Raw genomic sequence first — 24,077 nt, 5'->3', positions numbered from 1 at the left:
AGAGATAAATCAAATCCAAAGCTGAAAGCTCCATTCAGAACGTACATTGGCTTTCAGTGAAATGAAAGAGTATTTCCCATTTGACAAAACATAGGCTGCCATTTGCATGCTTTGCCATTTTCTCGAGGCCTGTGAAGTTCTTGGGGGTGACAAATGATACAAAAAAAACTAAAAGAGTCACAGCATTATCCATGAGGTGAATTATCATTTGCTGTCTGAAATGTGAAAAACAGTGCATGGCTATTAATAGGAAACTTAACCGCAGCAGTTAAATTCTTGAGATTTTTTTTTCAGGACATATTTTTCCCTGGACACCAGCTATAGGCATGTCATCTTTTTAATGCGTTTCAACTCCTTTAATAACAGCAATGCTGGTGAAACTATAGAGTGTCTGGCAGATTCATATACCTCCATCTCCACCACTCAACCCCCCTCCCATCCTTTACCATTATAAAATGCAAATGTTATGTCACCCACTTCACGCAGAGATAAATCTGTTATTCCATGCATTACTGCAGAGAGCCTCACCACCACATCGTTCTCATTGCAGCACCAGTCACATAGTGTTAATTTACACTCCAGTCTCTCCCATTAATACTGTATTTTATAACCATTTCCTTTCCATGACTGTGAAATGAATTGAGTTTGAGATGCTACCACATTTAAAATGTAAAAAGAGGCATGACTTGGCTTCCCTAAAAACAGAATTAGATCCAAATGATGGAACAGGTGACTCTGGTTTACTCTCGCCATGATTTTCTTCCAGTTTAGACAGTACAGCTACAGGTAACAGGAAAAATAAGTGAGCGTTATCTACTTCAGCACACAAGTTGTCTTAGCATTCAGAAGTACAAAGGGTAACACTTGCATGGCTGAATTATGACACAACACATGCTTTTGTTTCTCCCCACAGAGTTGAAGGGCTCATTGCTCTGCGCATCTTAAGTCATAAAGATAAACGGAGAGGTTTAATACTCACTTGAAATATATCATAATGATTTCTTTCTTGTGACATCTTTAAAGTGACTGTTTAGGCTGTTCTTTAAGGTTTTCATTTTTTAGGACATTTAGGGGTTCTGTCATTGATAGAATGGCCAAGACCTTTGACAAGAACTGCAATCTTAACAAGATTAAATATTTCTTTAAATACTGTTTCTGTGAATGAAAGTATATAAATGACTATGCCCCGCATAAACTTTAGAAATATAAACCAAGACCATAATAGAAACCCAAAAAAAGAGTTTATTTAAAAAAAAAATAAAAACAATGTGTTTTGTATATATTTGCAAAACAGTTGACATTTTTAAGGATACATTAAATGTTTAAGGTTAAGGTACTACAATATATTCTTAGGGTAATTGTGCTGTACACATCTAGCTAAAATCACACAACATTAGCTTCTAGCTCTACAAAAATGTAAAATATACCATACAAACTCTGGTGAGTGGCTCACCTGTAAATACTTAACTGTACAATAGTGTACATCTTTAACGTCATATTTTTAAATGAAATAATATCATAATAAGCATAATTAAACTGTGGTAATTCTCCTGACATTTTTGGAGTTTTCCTCTGATGGACACACCTGAGCTTGGCTCTCAGGGTGCAGAGACAGGTTGCTGGAGGACACGACGTCCGGGACCTGGGGCACAACATCAGATTTAGGTTTTAGTGACAATACACCACATTATTTTCTACATCACTGCAGCAGTGACATTGTGGAGGTTTTTGTATACAAGTTTAGGATAAACACTGCCTGAAAGGTCTAGTGTAACCATCTAGCGGTGAGGTTGCAGAGCTGAAATTTCTCCCCTGTGCTATGCCTTGTAGAAGAACTACAGTGGCATACGTGAGAAAGTGAAAGAGCCTGTCTAAAGCCGGCAGCCCTTTTTACACCGCATGTGCCGTCATGGGGAGCCAGAATTCAAGGCAACACGGGAGGTAGCAACAGCAGCGAGACACTGTGCGTGTAGCACGTCCTGATTTTACAAAAGGCTGTTCTCCTAAAACCAGCATTTTAAATGATAACCCTGGGAGGGTTCCTGCAGATCCTTGAAAGGTCTTAAAAGGCATTGAATTCACTGATCTAAAAATAAGGCCTTTTTGGGTATTAAACTGACTTAAATTATTCTTTCAGAAGTTTTAAAAATTTTCAGACAGGAAGTGGGATTTTATGATGTTGTACTGTAAAATCTCATAATAATAATAATAATAATAATAATTAATAATTTTATTATTTTTAAAATAAATTCCTTCTCTTGAAGTCATCATAATGGAAATCAAAACACTTGAATCTCACATGCAAAGTGAGAAACACAAAATCGCCCTTTTACAGCTGTTTCAAATTTCTCATAGAAATGGGATAAACTACTGTAGTTGACAGCATCCAACCATTATTTTACAGGGTCAATAATATGAATTACATCATCAGTATATTAAAGTGAAATTTATTACAATATACTGCAGTAGAATGTGAAGTTTACAGTGTAATATTGGCTCCAAAAAGCATCACGATTTACAGTGTTTTATTGTTTGTTTGGGGTTTTTTTCTTGTTTGTCTCAAAAAGTGTACATTGCTGTAAGAATGTTGCTGTATTTTTACAGCACTTTGTTACATTTCAGTGTTTGATTTGTCCGTATTTCTTTCTTGTGACATCTTTAAAGTATTTCTGATTCTGATTCTGATGTCGGACTATGTGAAAGAGGACCCACTCTGTATGTAGAATTTCCTAATTCTAAGGTAACAAAAACACAATCCTTGTTTTTAGGTGAGTAAAGACTAATAAAATCATGGTTTGGATTATAATATAGCTTTTCTTTCACTTCTCCCAAACCCTTCACACTGGACCTTTAAAAAGCCTCAAAGTGACTTTTGTGACCTCAAGTCAGAGCTGCTCCACATCAGATGTAATTGGGAAAAGAGGCCACATAAACCCACAAGGGAACACTTGTCCCTTCTCCATTCATATTTAGACACCAGGATATTACATGAGATATCGATACAGTATGTTATCCAGAATCAATACAGCAATCTGTTCGTCTATTACCAGTAAGGCTTAGACCTCTCTCTTTCTCTCTCTCTCCTCTCTTTCTCCGTCTCCCTGCCCTCCCACCTTCTCTTTCTCTATCTTACCTTGTGAAAGCTGACAAAGTCCTTCTGCCTACGAGTTGCCATGATTAGCTCATTGTAAACTGCATCTGCAGGGTGAAAAACAACAGTTTAGCCTGATCTCACCTTGCAGCCCCTCTGACCAACTACAGCACACTTTGGACTTAAAGCTGTATATTATGTAGTTCATTGCTGCTTAACTGGCCATTTGCAGGTACCTCCCCTTGCTGTGATGCAAAGATTTTATTTGCTCTGTGCTCCTTGGGGTACTATGTTCCCAGTAACTGTGGCAATGTACTGTAAGTGATATAGTAATTAGTAAAATGACCGTACTGCTGTTTTTGCATGGTTTTTGTCATCCCATTTGCTAAAAATCACATACACTTTACATTAAATTCTGCTGCAGGAATGTCAATAGATTCATCAAGTCTGTTTGAATTTTTGCCAAAGTAATATTTGTGGAGAATCAAAAAAATGTCTTTACCAGGCAATCGTAATATAACTGTGACAGAATAATTATACGTGAACATCATCACTTACAACTGATGCAAATTTTAAGATTCAAGTAAATGACTATCATAATGCAGGTTAAACAAATGGAAACCAATAAATTAATAAAACAGCATTCAAATCGCATGCAAAAATCTAAAAATGTTCAGCATACATTCAATAATGGCTTTCAAAAGAAAAATCAAAACAGCATAGTTTTGTGATATTTTGGCATGGCAGTATCGTATCAATACATAGATGTCAAGTATCGATTTTTTTGTATTACATAACATAAACTTTTGGTAACATACTTGAATGGTAGAAATCAATTACTATTTCAGTCCACTAGATACATGTTGATACAGTTGAAATAACTGAAGTGAGACAGACAGACTGAAACCTTGATCTTTTTTTAAGGTGACGGAAGATAAGTGCAGTAATCTATTACATGTATTGAGATCTATCAGAGTTTTTTTAAGCTGTAAATTGTCATATTAGGCTTAAATGTTTGAAAAGGCAAAAACGTGAGCACCTCATCAAGTAAAAAAACAACATTGTGAAATGTTTGGTGATTTAGTGTTATGGCTTCATAAAAATCTGATTTAACTTTCTGCTTCAGTTTTTCAGAGGATTAATTGAATTATTTATGTGTGCACCCAGATGCTCTGCTGTCAGCAGTGTTATTGTGAAGAAACAGTTTACAATTATCATGGTGAACTTGGTGTCACTATCTCACCTGTGAGGCCCTCACTAGAGTATCCCAGGTTGACCTTCCCCCCTGTCGCCTCAGCAACCGGGCTTCTCCCGCTTACTGATTGGTTGAACCTGCAAATGCCCAAATGAACAGCCCAATGGAAAAGATAACCTTTAGCAGAGATACGGCATAGCCACTTTGTCAGAGGCTCTGCTGTTGTGAACAGACAATTTTCTTTTCTCACAAAGCTGCAGTACATCAGGGGCTGCTGCATTGTTTTCATCATAAAGTGCTTTGACAGATAAAAAATGAACATCATTTTTCTGTGCATTTTATTAGAGTCAACCAAAGCGCTCAGCTCTCACTTCACTGTGCTCAATGGGAAAGCTGTAAATGTGTTTTAGCTGCAGGGAAAATGCTGACAAATATAGTGTGAATATATCTGCTTCTTAAATGAGCTAACGACAATTCAAATCTTAATTAAGTTGTTACAAAATGTAATGACTATTTAATGCATGTAATTCCAAATTCATGTCTTCAATTTTCTTTTATAATGAGGACCAATAAAAGCTTATTCATTCTGAGAAATAAGTTGTACATATTAACCGAGATTCATGCTGAGTCCTCGTTTTCATTTATGTAAAGCATAAATGGAGCTTGATACAGCCAGGACTGTATGTCTCTGCTTCTCTCACAGATTATTGCCAGCTATTTTTCCCTCAAGTCACTTCAGACTGCAGTGTTGATCTTAAAGTTCTTTATGTTAGTTGGGAAAGTGAAGAAAATCCAATCCATCATTGTTTGAAAATAGCCTCATCATGAAAAAGGTATCAAGGAAAAGAGCTCTTAAATCTTACCATATTGAGTCCTGTGGGCCAGGTTCTGAAAGGAAGAAAAAAAAAAGAGGCATTAAGTTTACAGAATTATTCTGAGCTTTCAGCCGCTAACTTTATTATACTCCACTGCATGGACCACAGATCCATTGTACTTGCTCACTGCATCTACAGCAACATGAAAGCTATAAATGTCCCGCCGTTTATTAGTTTTGGGCTCTGCACTAATATCATAGCCTCAAGTCACTTTGCAATTCAACGGTGAAAGCTGGAGCTGAGTGTTAATGAGTTTTGTAACACAGCTTCGTGGCTGTCTTTGCCAAAGGTCCTCCTGACCATGGCGAAAACACAACAATATAACAATGGTGCAGATGGTGCACGCCTCAGGAGACATATAAACTGCTCCTTTTACAGGGAGAGAAATTGCCTTTGTCATTATATTTTAAATCCCTGCTGTCATGCTGGCCAAAGTCTTTGAGGGCGACTATATTAGATCCCTTCTCCCAATAATTACAAAGCATACATTAGTCCCCATTGAGGTGGATTACTCAAAGAAGAGCTTAGTGGCTTTGGAAGTGAGCCACATCCTGTAACATGTGAAACATCGTCATGAAGTTAATTGAACTTGCTCAGGGATGTTACAGTAAAGCTGTAAGGATGACGGCGAAGGAGGTATCACACGTTTCAGGTACAGAATTGGCTGCCGGAGGAGAAAGGTCACACCTGCTTTATAATAATCCCTGAGCTCGAAACCATAGCCGTGATTTGCAATGGTCCGAAATCAGTCACAGGGATTACACTGACTTCTAAATGCGTGACTTAGGGCCACTTTTTGTTATCGCGCACAAACAGGCATTCTCCAATCCGCCTCCTTGTGCTATAGAACAATGATCCCCACAGAGATGGCGCTCGAGAAACATCTCTGCAGTATCCCTATTTCCTGGCCAGATTTTTAAAAAATCTTCACACCACTTTACTTCCAGGACTTGCCAAGGTATCGACCTCTCTGTTTGGAGAGGTGACAAGTAGTCCGGCCACATCACAAATATTCCTGTTGGGTTATGAGCTCTAAAGGAATCGCAGTAAAACTGTCTCACTGTGTGGTGGTATTAAACCCTTATTAATGGGCTTTGTAGAAATTCCTGAGCCAAGCAATTTGATGCTGCCTTAGTCACCTTTAGTCTTTAAAAAAAAAATTAAAGTGCCTCTCTTAAAGGAGCAGTTCAACTTTTTGGGAGTTATGCTTAGTGGCATTTTTGCAGAGTTAAATGAGAATAAGGATACCAATCTAATATCTGGCTTTAATGGGAAAGTTTAAAATCAGAGTTTACCCCCAGGACAAATGACTCTGCAGGATTCATGGGTATTTATTGGCTCTGGCTCCGATCGACTCCGATCAGCAGGCAGGAAATATGACATCTGAGTAGACAAGCTAATTTTAGACCCTTTGCCAGAGCAAATGAAATGACGCAGTGTCACAAAATGTTGTGGCTGTACCTTAGTCAGAATTATGTCAGTGGAATCGGATTTTGTTGTTCAATACAAATATTTGAGGATTAGTTTTGTTATCCATGCAAAGTTGACTGGAAGACTGGAAATGAGAAAACAGGTAGCCTTGCTGTCCAAAGCTAACAAAATCCACCTACTGACACCTCTAAAGCTAATTCAATAACATTCATGTTTTTTTTTTTATCTAAGCAATACCCCAAGAGTGATATCATTTGTCAGTTGAATTTTGGAGGTGACTGTCTTTATCTTCGAACAGAGCCTGGTAAGCGGTTTCCCCCTGTTCTTCTTAATTTTCCCTTTAGACAAGAAAATGATATTGATCTTCTCATATAACAGTTTACAAAGAAAGCAGTAAAGTGTGTCTCCTAAAATGTGTAACTATTCTGTCAAATCTACAGCACAAGCTGTGTCCAAAAGCTTAATGTGACACTGTGTTACAGCGGGGTATGTTCAGTCAAACTTACTGACTCATCTGGCAGGACCAGGTGTGAGTCAGAATCTTATGTTCCCCAAGGGATCATTTCTGCCAGTGTAACACCAGCTGTATTTCTTCAAGCACAAAGGCTGATAACATGTCCAAAGTCACTACATTTCCACCAAACGACTGTCAGCCTATCTGCATATCTCAATGACTTTTATCATGACTGACGGGTTATTAACCCAGGACCAGGATACGGTCCCTTTATTTGTTTAGGGGAGACTCACTATAATTGCCTATTTTTTAAACCTATTTTTCTGCAACATCCTGATACACATTGATTAAATCCTACAACTCGCAGAGGAGAGATCACCAGTCCTATTAAAGTAAAATAACTCTTTTTTGGCTGGTATTTAATAGAAGACATTATTGGAAAGTACAATAGAACAAAGTTGACACTAAATGTTTTTTTGGCCAGACTGCAGCAAAGTGGTTGCTAGCCCTATAACTTTGAAAGTCCGTCACTGAGTAAAATGCTAATGTGTATGCAGAACCTATTCTAGCTTACACCATACATTATTGTGAGCATTTATAAATGTGTGGTGGTGTGTCTGCATCGCTCTGCAATTATATCTCCAAAACACTAGTTGGTGGTGGAGTTTCTGTGCTACTATGCTGAGTATCTAGGAAGTGCAGTAAAGTTTGTTTGATTCAGCAAACAAACCTAAAAAGAGCCGTGGCTTAATAGCAAACAGTATTTTTTTTTTTTTTTTTTTAAAAAGTAAAAAATCAGCTCCACTGTAACTTGCAAGGTTCACAATTTATATTTATAATTATATATTAGACACAATTTCAAACAAATGCAACATGTTATTAGTGTAAGTCAGGTATGTCCAAAGTTCGGCCTCCGGGCCAATTGTGGCCCTTAGCTTGACTTTTAAAATATAATTTACGTAGGCCACCTCACAATATTCGTTAATCAAGCAATGCCACACTGCAATTTTTCCCTGCACTTCAAAATAGTAAGACTATCATACAGTTTATAGACATGCCTCGAGTAGGAAATATTCAGGCAGAACTGATGTATTTTCATAAAAAGACAGTAAACAAGTAAACAGCACGGTTACTTAACAGCAGACATTTGAGTAAACTTGAGTAAACTAAGATAATTTGGCCAATGATGAAACAGGAGATCTGTGAGTTCTGTTTTCTTGTTTGAGGTTATACAAATATGACTGACTAATATGCAACTGCACCTATACTGATAATAATATTGCAGTTTTATTGGTTTACAGAAGATGCTAAAACTTTAAAAGATTTATTTTATTAAACTTGGATTTTTTTAAGTTGCGACAACTTCGCAAAATTAAATATATATAACTCAATTTTGAGTAAATTTATGAATTAGATGTAAAGTACACACAAATTAAGATTAATAGTTATATTTACTTACATTGTTCAAGGCAATCAGCTTGTTTAAGTAGAATCAACTTGTCTGAGTGTGTATGTTGTAGCAGAAAGAAACATGCTACTTCATGGTATATTATTTGTGAACTGTTTGCTCCGAAGCACCTCTGCAGTAGTTTGGGTTGGGGATTAACAGTAATAACTTCCTCCTGTTCAATTTGTCCCAGTTTTTGTTGGATTCAAACCTCCAACCCTGCAGTCATGAACATACTTCTGTAACCTTTGTTCTGCTGCTGTTTCCTGAGAAGAAAAGCTTTGTGCTGACAACTAATGTTCTACCTTTGTCAGAAAATATATTGCGTGCCCTTGGTGAAGGCCAGCACAGGGCAGTGCCAAGTCACAGCGTGTAACCGCCCATCTTCTTCATTATACTTTAATCACAGTTTCTGTACTGGAAAAGTGTGTGTTGGGGGGGCTCTTTTTTTCACCTGAAGCAATTCAAGCAAGAGAAAAGTGCATACTTGCTTGTCTCCTTTGTCTGTACCAGAGGACGGTGCAGACACAGAGCAGGAGGAGCAGCAGAACAGCAGAGAGGGAGGCCGTTACCGCCAGGGGGATTGTGCAGTCATCTTCTTCCTGCACCACCTCTGCAACTGAGCAGAGAAGGTCACAGCGGTGTTTTGGCAGAGAAATGCTGAAGCAGTTGTTACTTTGCAATTCAATTACAGATTTGCAGACATAGTGTAAAGAAAGCTGTGTTCAGTTTCCTGTTCTAATTTGCAGTAGTGTGCATGAGAGTGTTTGCAGAGGGAGCTGCTTTGAGTGGATTTCAAGAAAATGTTACAACTACAAATAGAACATTACTAAGATGATAATGCAGTATTTGTATTTTGGGCCTTTGAGGGGTTTGCTCTGTGATGCAGAGTCATGCAGTGTTGATCTGGCAGCTCTTTTCTACTCCACTCTCCTCTTCAGTAAAAATGCTCAGTGATGATTCACAGGCTTCCCAAAAGAGAAAGGGACAGAAAAAGGGAGAAAGAACAAAGTAAAACACACAAAGAGTGACAGAGTATAAAGGAGAAGAGAGAGAGGGATTGTGGAGACAGATTCTCACAATGTATCTGTGTGCATGTATGTTATTTAGCGTGAAACACTCACCCACTGTGAGATGGACGCTGCTTTTCAGTGGTATGGGGAGGGCAGATACAGAGGCCAGACAAACCACATGAGAGCTCTTGGCTGCTGTAACGCTGAGGTTGCTGGTCACAGTGAAGAGGCTCTTCCCTGACTCTTGACTGCTGATGTTGTATTCAGCCTGGCTCACCTCCACACCAATCCCCAGATGGAGAGAATTAGTATTATTAATAGCCTGCTTACTAATCAAGATAGTTAAAGTCTGACTTGGCATGAATTTGCAGTTATTCTGTAAATACTTGAGACACAACTGTATTTAAAGGAACAGTACAAGTGTCAAACAATTTTTTTTTCTTGTGATGCTTTATTTTTAGATTGCTGAGCTTTACAAAGCTGAGCTTATTGGACATTACAGATGTGTAATATCTCTGTTTTAGGGGCCATGTCAACAAAAGTATTTTTTTCTGAGGCCAGCGTTTTCCTTTAATGCTTTCCAATGTGAGCACCACATATTTATGCTGCAATACAAACCCCAGCAGTGCCACGAGCTACTGAGCGAGAATTCTGCACTGAGTGCTGTCATTTGGGTAAAAACCATAGACTGTATATATAGTCTATGCTAAAACGCCACACTCATCACTGTCACAGTGGAGGAGGGACAAAGACCACAAAGATGAAATGTCACATCTCACATGTACAAGTGCTAAACAACAACAATGGAGGAGAAATCTGTTTGTAATGGCTACTGTATGAATATCATGTTTCCTCTCACGAACCCTACAGACCAGCAGGTCTGTCCTCTCTCCCTGAATGCTTCAGCCGTACCCTCATCAAAAGAGCAACTCCACCTTGGGCCGACGTGTTTACTTCTGCGCATATTCCTTGTTGTAGCTACCAGATGCAACTAAAGCGTCTCAACCAAAAAAACATTGTGCCTCCAAAGGACTCTAAAACACTCGCAGTTGGGCATTTTCTAAGGAGCACCTGGTGTTTTCAGCTGGGAAAAAAAAACACTTTGGTCTGGGACAGTTCATTTAGCCAGTAGAATGCTCAATTTAGTGTCAAATCAACATGGCTAAAATCTCTATAAACAGAACATAAAAGCAGAAACTGGAGATGACAGGACAAGAATTTGATATCAGAAGTATCTGAGTAGTATTGACCCATTACGTTTGATAGTTTGTTTGGAAAGGCCATGCACAATTGGCAGAAATGCAATCTCAAAATCATTCAGCTATCATGTCACGACAAGTAAGCTCTATATCAGCTTTTTTTATTTTATTTATCCGTATTCATATGCAGAAATCTACTTATAAAGATAAGCCAAAATGGAAGAGGAAGTGTTGGCTGGGATATCTGCTTGCTACACCAGATCAGCCCGGAAAATTGTCCTTCACCCCCAGAGGCTTTAACATCATCAGCCAATAGGCTCCGAGATCAGTGTCGCTTTAGTGCATTCAAGCTCTAGACCATTTGGTTTATGGCAATGGCAATGGCACATTATTTATATAGCACATTTCATTACAGGTAAACTCAAAGCCCTTTATATTGAAATACGAGAACATGAGTAACATAAATATAAGAATAAAGCATGAGCATTAGTTATCAACATCAACATAGTAACAGAAAACACAAAAAAGTAACAGTCAAGTGCAATTAAATGGTTACATTTAAACATTTACAGCTAAAAAAACCTCTGCCTGACCTGAGAGGCCTGATGTTTGAGGTGCTGAGCATTAAACAGTTACACATGAGAAAATTCAGCAGCAACAGCTTCCTATATATAATGGCATGATAATCTGTAGAATTTGTTTGACCCCTGTGGAAGCAGTTCACTGCTCAACAGGACAAACTTTCCTAAAGGGTAAAGTCTTTCTTTCAACAGAAAGCCTGAAAGCAATAATGCACCAGCATTTGCACCTCCTCTGACTCTGCACAGGCACAAAATTCGAGCCTGCACTGTTGTTTTCAGTGGTGCTTGAAAACAGAGTGCTTTGGGTTCAAATGTTCACAAAGAGGTCTGTGAATTTTGTGAGGAACAAAAAAAGCCATTTTATACCTCTTGTAATGCTATATACCAAATGCAGTTGAGTGCATTGAACTTTTTCAGGGTTACAGCTGATAAAAGTCTTTTTGTTGTGTTCTGAGCAGCCAGTCACTTTTTGCTTTAGAGAAATCTATATGTGTGTATTAATGAAGAGTTTCAATAGTGCACCATAAACTTGATGAGTGTTTTCTAATATAAAGAGTTGCTAAGTTTTCAAAATGACAGAAGTTAATTAGGCGGCACTTACCTTTTTGTCATTCACATGCCACTGTAAAGCGGGTTGAGGGTACCATCCTGCTGCTTGGCACTCAAACAGGATCGACTGACCCTTAAAAGCCAACCTGTCATCCCCAACGACTTTCACACTACCCTTTTCTGCAATCAGAGGAAAGCACATTCACTTCAGCTTGATTCAGCTTTTCTTATTTATGTGTTTACATTCATGTATATATGTATGTACTGCTATAGCTCCCTATACATGTATTAGAATGAGTGGGTTTATGATTGCTGACAATGGGTAAAAATTCATACATTTCTATTGAAATGCATGTTGCGAGCACGCATCTGTAGCCAAAGATGAGCGTCACCTCTCCAGTTGAAATGCTCACTTACAAAAGACGGATTTCATTCGTCCCGGATGATTGATCGTGTGTCTCAAAGTCTCGATTGCCTGACGAATGCTTCTTCTCTTTTCCCCTTCATCTCCTTCCCCACCAGCCAAATAAGCCACTTAAGGCCCTGGGAGATACAGTATCTCATATGTGAAGTCTATTGTCTGGTAGAATGAAAGGCGGTGGATGCAACAGACAATTGCTACAGACAGAAAGATAATTACAGAAGCTTTGGTGCTTTGTCTAAGCGAATGACATGTCTGTGTTGATTTAGGTTCAAATCCTCTGATGTTTTGTGCACGTTATTGGCTGTCCCTTTTCTCCAGCGGCTGTTATTTGATGCCTGATTTGGTGTCATAAACATCGTACCATCCAATTCTGAAAGGGTGGAGTCCGGCTGCTCTTAGAGAATCTCTGCGCCCCTGCGTAAGGGTTGGCGAGAAACCAGCAGCCTCATTTGCACTGACTGATGAGGGGCTCTGGGCGATCATGGCAGATTGATACATCTGAATAGAGAAAGGAACGACATCAGCACTCTATCCCAAAGCTCCAATTTAAGTGATCCCTGAAATAAGGTTTCATAAGGTTGGTTAATCACTGTGGGGAAACTGCAGACTTTGAGTTGCTGTGTTAGGCTGTGTGAGGCAGGGTGCTCTCAGCTAACTCTAATTTCAGTGATTTTTCAGCAGGGGTCCTCAGAGGGGAAATTGCTGCTTTGAGGGCAGCATTTAAGGACGTGTCTGTGTGCAGAATTGATGTGTATGTGCATGATTTCTTTCGTGCATGAGGAGTATATATTCACTGCATGTGTGGGTGTTTATTCCAATGAGGAGGGCACTCTGCCTCTACGGGCCAAACATCACAGGCATGTTTGCTCTTCTCTGATTTATATTGAAGGGTTCTCCTTTTCCGCAGCTTACTGCAGACCCTGCTTGTACTAAACAGCTCCTGCAACCATATTGATTTTCTCAAGTGAAAGGTCCATGTGCGTGTGTGCTATTTTTGTGTGAGAGAGTAAGAGAAATAAGCAGCTGAGAGAGGAAGCAGGCATGTGTTGTCATATTTACATCATCTTCATATTGGACAGTTAAAGCAGGGAGTGTGGATGATAGCATGCAGCGTCAACCAGCCCGCTGTGGATTTGTGGCTTCGTTCCAACAGTATATTTGAAGCTGCAGTACACAAATCACAGGCAGAGTTGCTGACTGTTAACTGGGCGTGCCAGGATGCACAATTAATTCAAAGGCTGTGTCAGGCCATCGCGATCCTCTGCATCCACACTGGAAGGCCTGATTCACCATGCACTACTGTTAATGGCTGCATATGTCAGTGGGGATTTGCGGCACTGGCAGCAATGAAGGCTCTTTCCGTAATATATTGGAGACGATGGGTCATTGGTTTTGTTTCCTCTCGCTTTTTGCAGAGAGGATGTTTCCACGCAGATTTTGTTTTAGCTGAGTTTTCAGTTCAGGTTGTACAGACTGCAGCTGCAAATAAGCTGAATGATAAGGTCAAGGAAGGAACAAGTCCAAGAAAGTCTTGAAGTATTTATGTAATAAGTTGTCATCTAGTTAAAGGCATGCCGCTTCTATGTGAGCTAAAACTGTGCTGTGTCAATAGAACAGAGCGGTCACTAGGGATGCAGGTGGATTTCCATTAACCCTCAATATGCCTAATGGAAAGACGTCAATTAAAAAAAAAATCCCATTTATTAAGTTTTTATGCTCGCATGAGGTGGTACTAAAGGTGATTCGAAAAAAGACACATTTCGCAAAACTGAAATGGAAAGACTTTTTTGTTTTTTATGGGTCACATGATGCTATGGCTATGCACTTTTCAGTAGGAGCTGGCCCCATGTGTTCACTGAGTGATTTGTAGGGCCACCCCCTGAAAGTGGAAGATTTGAGTCATCAGTCGGAGGTCCCTCATTTGACTGAAATATCTTCCAGCTGAGCAGTGTTTTTATTTATTCATTTATTTATTGTCAGCCAGTGTGCAATGAACATCTGGGGATGTTTTGGTCCCCAGATTTGGCTGCAGAGCTTTCGAGCTGCTCACAGGTAAAGGAAACTGCAGACCCAGCGTGAGTCTTAGTGAGAAGGAGGTAGCTGCCTGCAAAAAGAGAGGCTTTGTCCGATTAAGCTACAAGACAACAGTATCTTCTGCTTTCTGCTTATAAGTAATGAACTTACAAACTTACTTCTGCTGATAGCATGAGCATGGGGGCTAACTGGGCTTGTTTACAATATGTGAACATCACTGTAACCCAAACCCTGTTCAAACTCAAAAACTCTATATGACAAAAGAGGAACAAATAGTCAAATATTAGTATTGAAAACCAATTTGACTGACATAATTCTCGAGATGGGTACAGCTCTAGTGATCAGTTATTCGCTCAGACATAGCAATTTTTAATAAGGCGATCTTTAAACTAAGGAGTCATACAAAACTTATTTGAGCAGGAATGGGGTCCCCACTGTTGACCCTCCTTTTTAATTAAGTACCCTCCCTTCAGCAAGAAGGAAAAATTGCTTAACCTTCTCTGACCTCCCCTTCACCCCTAATCGTTTTTACACGGCCCCTAATTTGTGTGGAAATGTTCAGTGATATTACTCTAACTTCATTTGTTAAACTTTTTTTTTCTTGGTTGCTGTATTTCTATCAGGGAAGTCCTACTTGTTAAAATTCTGCAGTGCTCTCAACGTGAGATATCAACAGCATCAGAGCTGCAGAGAACTACAGATTTTCATTAAGTTCTGACTCTTAAATCGCCAGCAAATAAACGTGCCACCCAGTCCTCACATAGGACAGGACAGGACAGGACAGGAGAGGGCAGGAGAGGACAGGACAGGACAGGAGAGGAGAGGAGAGGAGAGGAGAGGAGAGGAGAGGAGAGGAGATTCCTGCAGCTTAAGGTAGATGTAAGACTTTGTAAGACTTTTTTTAATGCCACCCAAAATTAAGTTGAAGACCAGTTTTCTAATAGTTTTCTAATTTTCTAATAGTCTAATTGTAAAAAGGTTAGATTATCTCCATCAAATGTTGAAAAAAACAACCTTTTTGAGGTGGAGCACACAGAAGACCAAGAACATATTATATTATCATAAAGTGTCTGATTTGTTTACCAACAAAATAGGGAAATAACTGGCATTTTTGGCTGATTTCTTGGTGATATCTTGGTTTTCAATCTGCATGTGAGATTCCACAGCTAGGATTCCCATCATGATGAGTTTAAAAACAGGTATTTATTAAATTTGTGAGTTTGGGTTTTTGATTGTTTTTTTTTTTTCTTTCTCTGTTTTTTTGGATTTAACAGGGCCTGCTGTTTGTTTTTTAAAAATGTGATTTCTAAATAAATTTGGATTGGATTGAAATTATATTTAACATAAAAAAGTTACCTATTATTTTACAATACAACATCAAAAAAAGTGATTGTGAGTGTGTGAGTGAGTGTAATGAGAGGAGAGGAGAGGAGAGGAGAGGAGAGGAGAGGAGAGGAGAGGAGGTTGGCTGCAGCTGTAGTCTGTAAATCCTGCTCTGCTGCCTGCTCTGACTGGCATGGACTCTAGCGCTCTCCACCTGGTATTTATATCTGAGGCTCAATCAATTCCTATCCCCAACACCACCCACACTGTCATTAACAATGTCACAGAGACCATCAAACATGCCTGGGCAACTGTGCTCCACCACACAGGCCCAAATGATTTCCCACCCTTTATATATACCCTGTTTGATCACTCAGGTGCTTGTTCAGCTGCTTTTACAGAAAAAAATCATTCTTGAGTCCCTACTTCAACTAGATTAATACAAACACACTTAATTTGGATGAGCACCTTGAATATTTAGGCAAAATACAACATTTTTTGTCTCTGTCTCTTTGTTTTCTTTATTTTTTTTAAAATAGAGGCTGCAATGTGTGAGTGGGTGGAATGAAAACAGCGACATAACTTTTGTTCAGTCCCTTCATTTACCTCCTTTTTGCCTTGTCAAGGTGAAATTCACTGTGTTTCCGCACACTAACTCTGCAATGGTTGCAGGTGCCATCTGCTTCGTTTCCTTCGCTTCTTTGCGTGTGTGTGTTTGTGTGTGTGTGTGTGTGTGTGTGTGTGTGTGTGTGTGTGTTCAGACTCTTGTTTGCAAGAAAGTGAGTATCCCTGAGAGGAGCTGGCTGCACAAAAAAGCCTTTGAAATTCTCTGCAGCAGAAATAAAACAGTTCCTTGCTTCCTTCCTGCTCCGGTGAATCATCTAACATGCACACACATGCGTACACACATGCACATAGTACCTCCTCTGAGTCTTTCACACAAACAATACGCATACATACAGACCTTGTACAAACAGGTTTGCTGTTTTCCTATCAATGCCCTGGAGGTCGCAGGTCACTTGTCCCTGGTTTTGCCTCTCTGTGTTCTTCAGAACAAACACCCAGCTGTCTCGCCCCGAGCTTTTCTCAGCCGTCACATTAGGGTTGATAGAGGGCAGGACACCAATCTCCCTGGAGATGGTGAGAACCGCTGTACCGTTCAGCAGCCACACCATAACGGTCCACTGGGTGTTTGGGGCACTGCAGGTAAACCGTGCCTCCTCTCCTCGCACCACAGTTAGTGTTTCAGGTGAAAGCTTCATCTGAGCTCCGACTGCTAAAGGTCCAAAGAGAGACAGACATAAAACACAATAATAAATCCTTCCATCCTGAACTGAACCTGAAACAGGTTTTGAAATGAGTGAAAATCACTAGAGCACCACTTACAAACACTGTTGCTAAAGCACTTTGACAGAAATAGTTCAACATTTTGGGAATTATTTGCTTTCTTGTTGAGCGTTAGATGAAAATATGGATACATGTCCACCAAATATGTATCAACTGTTTAGCTTAGCTTAGCACGAAGACTGGAAACGGGGGAAACAGGTAACCTGACGGTTCGAAAGTAACAAAATGTGTAAAGCTGTTTAATCCATAAAAAAACAAACAAACAAAAAACTTGGTTACAATGTGCAGGAGTCTTTCTTGGCTGAACACAGTAGCTTAATCCTTTGAAACCTCGAGCAACAACCTTTTTTTGTGCTGCTTTCAGATGCCTTTCACAAACTGTTTATCCCTGGATAAATTGGTGAGATTTCTTTGAAAAACATGTGAAAAAGGGCAATGAGCAACTTGGTCAGAAATTTTCAGCAAATTGCAAAAAAAAGTGTAGATTTAGAAAATTAGTTTTATAAAGCTAGGAAAAAACTGAATTTAAAATTATAATTACATATTCAAAATTATGTGACAGAATTAGAACCGTTAAGTACTTGGGTCATTTCTTGTTTTTTTCCCTTCTTTAAAAATAATTTTAACATATTTTTTAAGTAATTTTCTTGTACTCTTTACAAATTTCTTGCAATTTTTAGGATATTTCTTTCTTTCAGTGCTCATTGCCTTCTTCGCATGTTCTGAAAGAAATCACAAGCCTATTTTGTCCAGGTGTCAAAGGGTTAAAAAATGGATGTAGCTACTGTGACGTCACCCACTGGTTTGCGGACAACCATTTTAAGGCCTGGAGTTTGGCACTTTGGCCAATGCAATTTTGATTTTTTTGGAGCCAGAAGTGACCATATTTGGATGAGAGGGTGGAGCTGTGAATGAGCGAGGGATGGATCTGAAGACTGTAGCAACCCCTCGTAGGGAGTCTGTTACTTAAGCAGCCATACCCATAAATATGTATTACTTTGGGCCTTAATACAATTCAAATGGTTGAGTTATAAAAAAATAAGTTATAAAGTAGATAAATAAATAAATCATCCCATGTTTTTTTATTAGTTTTGTACCATGCTGTAAACATGTTTATTTCTGCTGTAAAGTTGGAGATTTTAACATGGGGGTTGACTCTGTTTTGGAGCCAGCCTCAAGTTGCCATATAATGAACTGCAGTTTTTGGCACTTTGGCATTAGCTTAATTTTTTAGCCTCAGAGGTTGCTGCCTGGTAACAGACTAAACTAGTCTAAACTAGTGAGTGTTACCCTTTACAGCCCCACTGACATATGTTATCATGTGATTAATCAATAGCAGTTGCCATTTTCTTTTGTACTTGTCAAATGACCATGTGTTTTATGCCTAGACTCAGTTTTTTTCAAAGACCTGAAAAACCAATGGGGATCAGAGTGAATCTGAGTTATTGCTTTTAAAGAAAGAAAGAAAGACTCAGAGGGATAAAGAGACAAAGACAGAGAATGACAGCACAACTCCCTAAATCTGTATTTTTACTGTGGCTGTCCAGATGGAGTTGGTGATTTGGCCGGGTGCATAAATGAGGCCAAAAAGGATTTAGGGAAGAAATACTAACATTAATAGTAGACTGTAAATCCATCTGTAGCTGTCAGAAAGAGGCCAGGGCATCATTCTGCAGGGTAAACATTTAAACAGTAACCTGCAGAGTTTGTTAAAGGATTACACGATTAGGACCAAAATAGAAGACGACTCCGAGAGGAAATGCTCATAACCCACTATGCATTAACTGTCAGGGCCTACTGTTCACTTAGATTACTCCATAAACATCACCCTACCACAGAGACACATCAGTGCACTTGTGCCCTGCTGAATTCCAGTGTATCTATGTGGCTTTCTCTCACTGACAAATGGAGGAGTAAAGGAATTAATATTAATAGCAAACCGTGAAATATGAAATAGATGGTTTACACCACGGTACTCAGGGTGATGTATAACTTGTTTGTGGTGAGCTAACTGCGTTACCGTCCACAGCCAGCATGCTGAATTATAAATAATGCACCCCCTTTGGAAATTAGGCCTGAGAAATATCTAGGGCAGCCTATATGGCTATTTCTTTTCATTGCAATCAAAGAATGGCAGTTTAATGAGCATAATTTGTGCATGCTCCTATTGGGACCATGAACCAGTGACTCTGAAGTCCCCTGACCACTGGCTACATCTCACTGTTAACTAGATAGGCAGCCATTTTGAAGAGAATTAATTATAAAGTGCAGATAGATCATTAGGCCCTCTAATTAGACTGTGGGTTTAATCTGAAGGGTGCTGCTATTAAGCACATCACAACACTGACTTTGGCAGTTAGTACAAGCGCATTACTGGCCTCTTTGACACAAAACTCAAACAAGCTGCTGTGTTTTTTTTTAGCTGAATACTAACCTTGAATCCTGCATGAAAGTAGTAGCACTAAGACAGAAAAGACGTCCATGTTTTATCAGTCAATGCAGTCAATCCATGTTGATTGCTGAATGGTCCTGAAACAAAAAGAGGAGGGCTGTTGACCATGATCTCAAGTATTCAGCCATGCAGTGACAAGCCTCTAGTCTGGGGATGGCTGTGTCTTTCTCTTACACTTTGGTCGAGACTGAAATATCTCAACAAGAACTGGATGGATTGCCATGAAATTTGGTACACACATTTATGATGCTAAAAGGATGAATTGATGTTCTCATCAGCTTCAGCTGTACTTTGTGTTTAGCACCAATTAGCAAATGGTAGTATGTTAATGTGCTACACTAAGAAGGAGAACCATATAGAGTGCCCCAGGGATGATATTTTCCTGTAGACCAACCCAGAAGCTTAAGTTGCCGTGGTTCCTTTATCTAAAAGCGTGAGTTTTTTTTCCATTGGATTTTGGATAGTTGCAGAATATAAGCTCTGTGGTAATCAAACACTTTGACATGTTTTGTTCAGCAAGATAATCTTCACAAATGAATGCCACCACTAATGCAAGGCTAAAATGAACTACACTACTGCTAGCCATTGCTGCCAGGCTGTAAAGCCGTGTTCGGTGCGGTTCAGCTTGATAAAGTCCTGTAGTCTCATTTAGCCACTTGTTAGCAACTGTCTTTTTTAGTCACAAAAGCTAAAGAGTTTGCAAGTCGTGCTTTTACTGATGTATTTTATGTCATAGAACAAAACATGAAAAATCTCTTCATGTGTTAATCACAGACCTTATCATCTCACCAAAAACACTTTCAAAAAAAACCCGCAGACTTTGAGACGAGGGATCCAGAGGTGCCGATACACTAACAGATTCAGGTTCAGGTTTTAGGACTCATTACTGAGATTCTCTATACCTGCTAAACATAAGAATGTTAGCAGTGTATGCATATTATGCTGCATTTAACATCCTCCGATGGTCCCATTTTCCAAGTTGGGAAGTCTGTCTTCTGACTTTTTTGTGTTTATGAGTTTTTAAGTCACATTGTGGGGAAAAAATAGATGTAGAAGAAAGATATGTTGTATTTTATTGGCCAGTTAAGATTCATGTTGCTATCCAAACATGGTAAAATAGTTTAAAGCTTTGTCTTGGTAAGGATTCTTAGTCATCCAGGTCTTGGTTATTATAAGAGCTATATATCGTGTAGCATGTGGAACAATGACTTGTTGCACTAGTACATTCCTAATTTGCATTCCCTGACTATTTATCGTGCTTAATGACAATTAATAACTTTTCTAACTAATCTGGATCAATCTGCATAGACACCAGTTATTGGTCACAACCTATTAGGTCACCATATCACAAATAACGTGACCAAAAATGAATGTGCAATTCATAAATTAATAAAAAGTTTCTTAACATTAATCAAGCGTTATTTAACACCATGAAACTTTTGTTAACATCGGCTCGGCAAGTCCCATCATTAATCGAAATAAACCAAAATTATTCCAACACTACATTAATGCAGTTTTTCCAAAAAGGTAGTGGCTGAAGGCTTGAAGTTATTCTTTGTCTTAATCCTGATTACAATGAAGTGTAACCAAGAAGACATAAAAGCATGAATGACCTCAGGATCAGTTCAAGAGAGAAAATACCAGATTTTTTAAATCACTATCCAATTGATAAAAAAAACATGAAGAAAGACTTTTGTTGCTCGTATTACAAATGAAAGGTCACTGTCACCGTCTGGCTGCAAGTTTGACATTTGTAGACAGAGAGCCAAGATATTTGGGTAAAATTGGGATAGGCTATTTTCATTAAACTAGAGCAAGTTTTGGGACATCCAGCACTTTATTTCTAACAGACAAGACAATACCTGTTGAAACTGTTACTCCATGAAAGGACCTCTCTGATGATTTTTGCCACAGATTGTATTGTAGTCAAAGTGCAACATTTTCCGTTCAAATTTAATTTGGGTCAAAGTATGATACTTGTTCAGAGACACTGTGTAACCAAAAATTGCTTGTGTATAAGTAAATTGCAGCACTGCACCTGTCTCTCAGCCATTTCTTTCACATACAGCATGAAGCAGCGTCTCCTGAATAAAGTTCAAGTCCAAGTTAAGTGAACAATAAATAACCATAAATCCCGCTGCGCTTGTGTGACTCACCTCAGTCTGGTGTCTCTGTGGATCAGCGGCAAGTGTCCAACATAGTGGATATATGTCAACAATGATGCTTTTTCCTCACTCTTGGTGCTCAGCCATCACCCGAAACTGTCCCGTTAAATATTACCAAAGTCAGTGGGAACTTTGCCCCGTGCTACACACACGTAAATATACAGAGTGACTCAGACTGCAAACAATACCCCTTGTAAGTCCCCAGTTCTCAGGGGACCTAACAAGTAAACCTCCGCCCTCTTTGAATGAATGGATCCACACACACTGGATAATGTGTGATAAAGTTCGCAGATGTACAGTGTAGTTTACAGCTAGGGGATGACATGCTTTGATAACTTTTAGCCCCAGTGGCATTACTCTGGATGGCAATCTCAGTCTGTTTGTAAGTTTTTCCATCACTTTGGTCCAGCCCGAAATATCTTAACATTTGTTTTGAATATTATGAAATTTAAAGGCATTTATGTTCCCCAGAGGATAAATCCTAATGACTTTATTGGGCTTTTAGTGAAATATTTCATCAGTTATTGGATTGCAAGAATTTAAGTGCTGACCTTCATGGTTCACGGACAATTACTGTGTCCCAATCCAGGGACTTCAGCCTTCAAAGGCTGCATTTGAAGACCAACTGCGTCACAGCGGGGAATGGATCGATTACTGAACAGGCCTATTGGCCTTCACTGACAAAAATGTCAGTCAATTTAACAGGCACCAATCAAGAAAACACAATGAGACACAAAAAGAAGACAAAGACATGCAAAGGAGCTGCAAAGAGACACAAAATAACTAAAAAAACAGGTAAAACAACTACAGAGACACGATTTGACTCCAAAGAGTCACGAAACAACCAATAAACACACAAATTTACCCAAAATAGACACACAAAAAAATACACGAGGACTAGAAAGAGATACAATCAACAACAATAAAAAAGGCAAAACTACCTCAAACTCTGTGTCTTGCTCCTATGCAGGAGATGGGTGGCCTTTTGCATATCTGTGCCCAGAGGCCCACTATCTCATTAAACGCCCATGCAGTGGAGTAACAAGGCCGTCCCGAAGGCACCTTTGAATGTGCCCTTTTTTTATTTTAGCTGAATTCAAGACACAACAGTATTTACATGACTTTGGTGACCAGGTTTCCTGACTGTTCCTCTAGCGCCACCATGAGGTTGATATTTGTACTTTTGGCTGAAATGTCTCAGCAACCATGACTGTGTAGGCCAACATCACAACACTCTCTTCAAAATAAAGGAAATACAAGTTAAACTGTTGCTATTTACGAAAAAATGGTGACTTAAGTAACTTTTAAAACTTAATAAGAAACGCTGAAAAATTACTAGGTATTGAAATAACACTAAGCATCATGGTCAGCAGACGTTGCGTAGGCTACTGTAGGTTCGCTTGCTGTAGACTCACGCACCTGTCCCTGATGAATGTGCACACAGACATTTTGAACAGTTTGGACATTCATGCACTCATGAGTTGCTTTATCTTACCTTTTGTGAAGCACAAACCCAGCCAAGGTACAGTGTCTGTTCTTTTAAGAGCTGCTGCCGTGCAGTTTAACACCATTATTGGGCAGTTATTTTACACTGATAACTGTGCTGCAAAAATGTATTTGGCTGTGTTGTTTTGTGCTGTGCAAGTTGGCCTTTTGGATAGCTTGAAACTGCGCTTATGGATATGTTCTGGTCTGCTGTGCGCAAGGTGTTGATGGCCCCGTTTTGTTTTGGATTTGTTTGTTTTTTTTACTAAGCAGGCGCATAATAGTTTACTGGCACACTTTTTTTCTGGCTTCAGTGAATATGCCAATGATGATTTGTGTCTGTGTGTGTGTGTGTGTGTGTGTGTGTGTGTGTGTGCGCGCGCGGCCGAAGGTTTAAATAGTGTGATGTATTTTTGAGGTTAAAATACTGTTTTTTGGATATGTGTGCAGTGCTCTGATTGACTTAACCTGTAAAACAATGAGTAATCTATTTGTTCTTGTTCACTATGCGCGATGGAGTGTGGTGACATGTTTGATTCATATTGCAGTAGCACGTTATAATAGAATGTTACAATATAAAGAGATTTTTCACAATATATGCCTTTAGAAAAACTCATTAAAATCGATTATACTTAAGAGGATCATCCTATTGATTGTATTCACACACAAAATGCAGCCCTTATCACAGCACCCCCAACTAGACACGTCTTCCCACGGCCCTGTCAGCAACTATGGATTACCATAAAACTTGGTTATTTTTAACAATGGATCTCTAGACTTTTCTTCTAGCACCATCATCAGGTCAAAATTTCAGTTTGTCCTATACTTTCATATGTGATCAACTTCCTGCAATTATGACTTCCATCAGCCCATTGGATATACAATGGTATACTGTGCTGTGATGATGACTTCACCATAGAAATGTTTATACATATTATACATTATTTATAATATGCATTAGGTTATAGTTGACCATTGTCATTTTATGTTTTAAAGGTTCAGTGTCTAAGAT

At 39.1% G+C, this 24,077-nt stretch overlaps 1 protein-coding gene and 1 long non-coding RNA gene across 4 annotated transcripts in view; one reads left to right on the top strand and one right to left on the bottom strand.

Annotated features, from left to right (window-relative positions):
• The window catches only part of LOC121943406 (uncharacterized), a 131,848-nt gene that overhangs the window by 86,177 nt on the left and 21,594 nt on the right, over positions 1-24,077 (top strand). The gene's annotated exons all lie outside the window — the stretch shown is intronic.
• Positions 1,223-21,726, bottom strand: igsf5b (immunoglobulin superfamily, member 5b). 3 transcript variants are annotated; one of them, XM_042487297.2, is made up of 10 exons: positions 21,572-21,725; positions 19,398-19,492; positions 16,581-16,892; positions 11,888-12,015; positions 9,618-9,783; positions 8,981-9,112; positions 5,150-5,174; positions 4,335-4,423; positions 3,134-3,198; positions 1,223-1,642 (listed from the first exon to the last, which is right to left on the bottom strand). In XM_042487297.2, exons 2-10 carry the CDS (start codon positions 19,444-19,446, stop codon positions 1,532-1,534), a joined length of 1,077 nt encoding a protein of 358 aa, XP_042343231.2. In that variant the 5' UTR covers positions 19,447-19,492; positions 21,572-21,725; the 3' UTR covers positions 1,223-1,531. The 3 variants fall into 3 exon arrangements, with proteins under 3 accessions (XP_042343231.2, XP_042343232.2, XP_042343233.2); XM_042487298.2 differs by lacking the exon at positions 21,572-21,725 and adding an exon at positions 21,454-21,539; XM_042487299.2 differs by lacking the exon at positions 3,134-3,198 and having other exon boundaries at positions 21,572-21,726.

This window comes from Plectropomus leopardus, chromosome 6 (assembly GCF_026936395.1).
Source record: "Plectropomus leopardus strain MGB_pleo_1.0 chromosome 6, ASM2693639v1, whole genome shotgun sequence".
Taxonomy (NCBI): domain Eukaryota; kingdom Metazoa; phylum Chordata; class Actinopteri; order Perciformes; family Serranidae; genus Plectropomus; species Plectropomus leopardus.
Note: the sequence above shows the minus strand (reverse complement) of the source record. Positions and strands in the feature narration are given on the sequence as shown.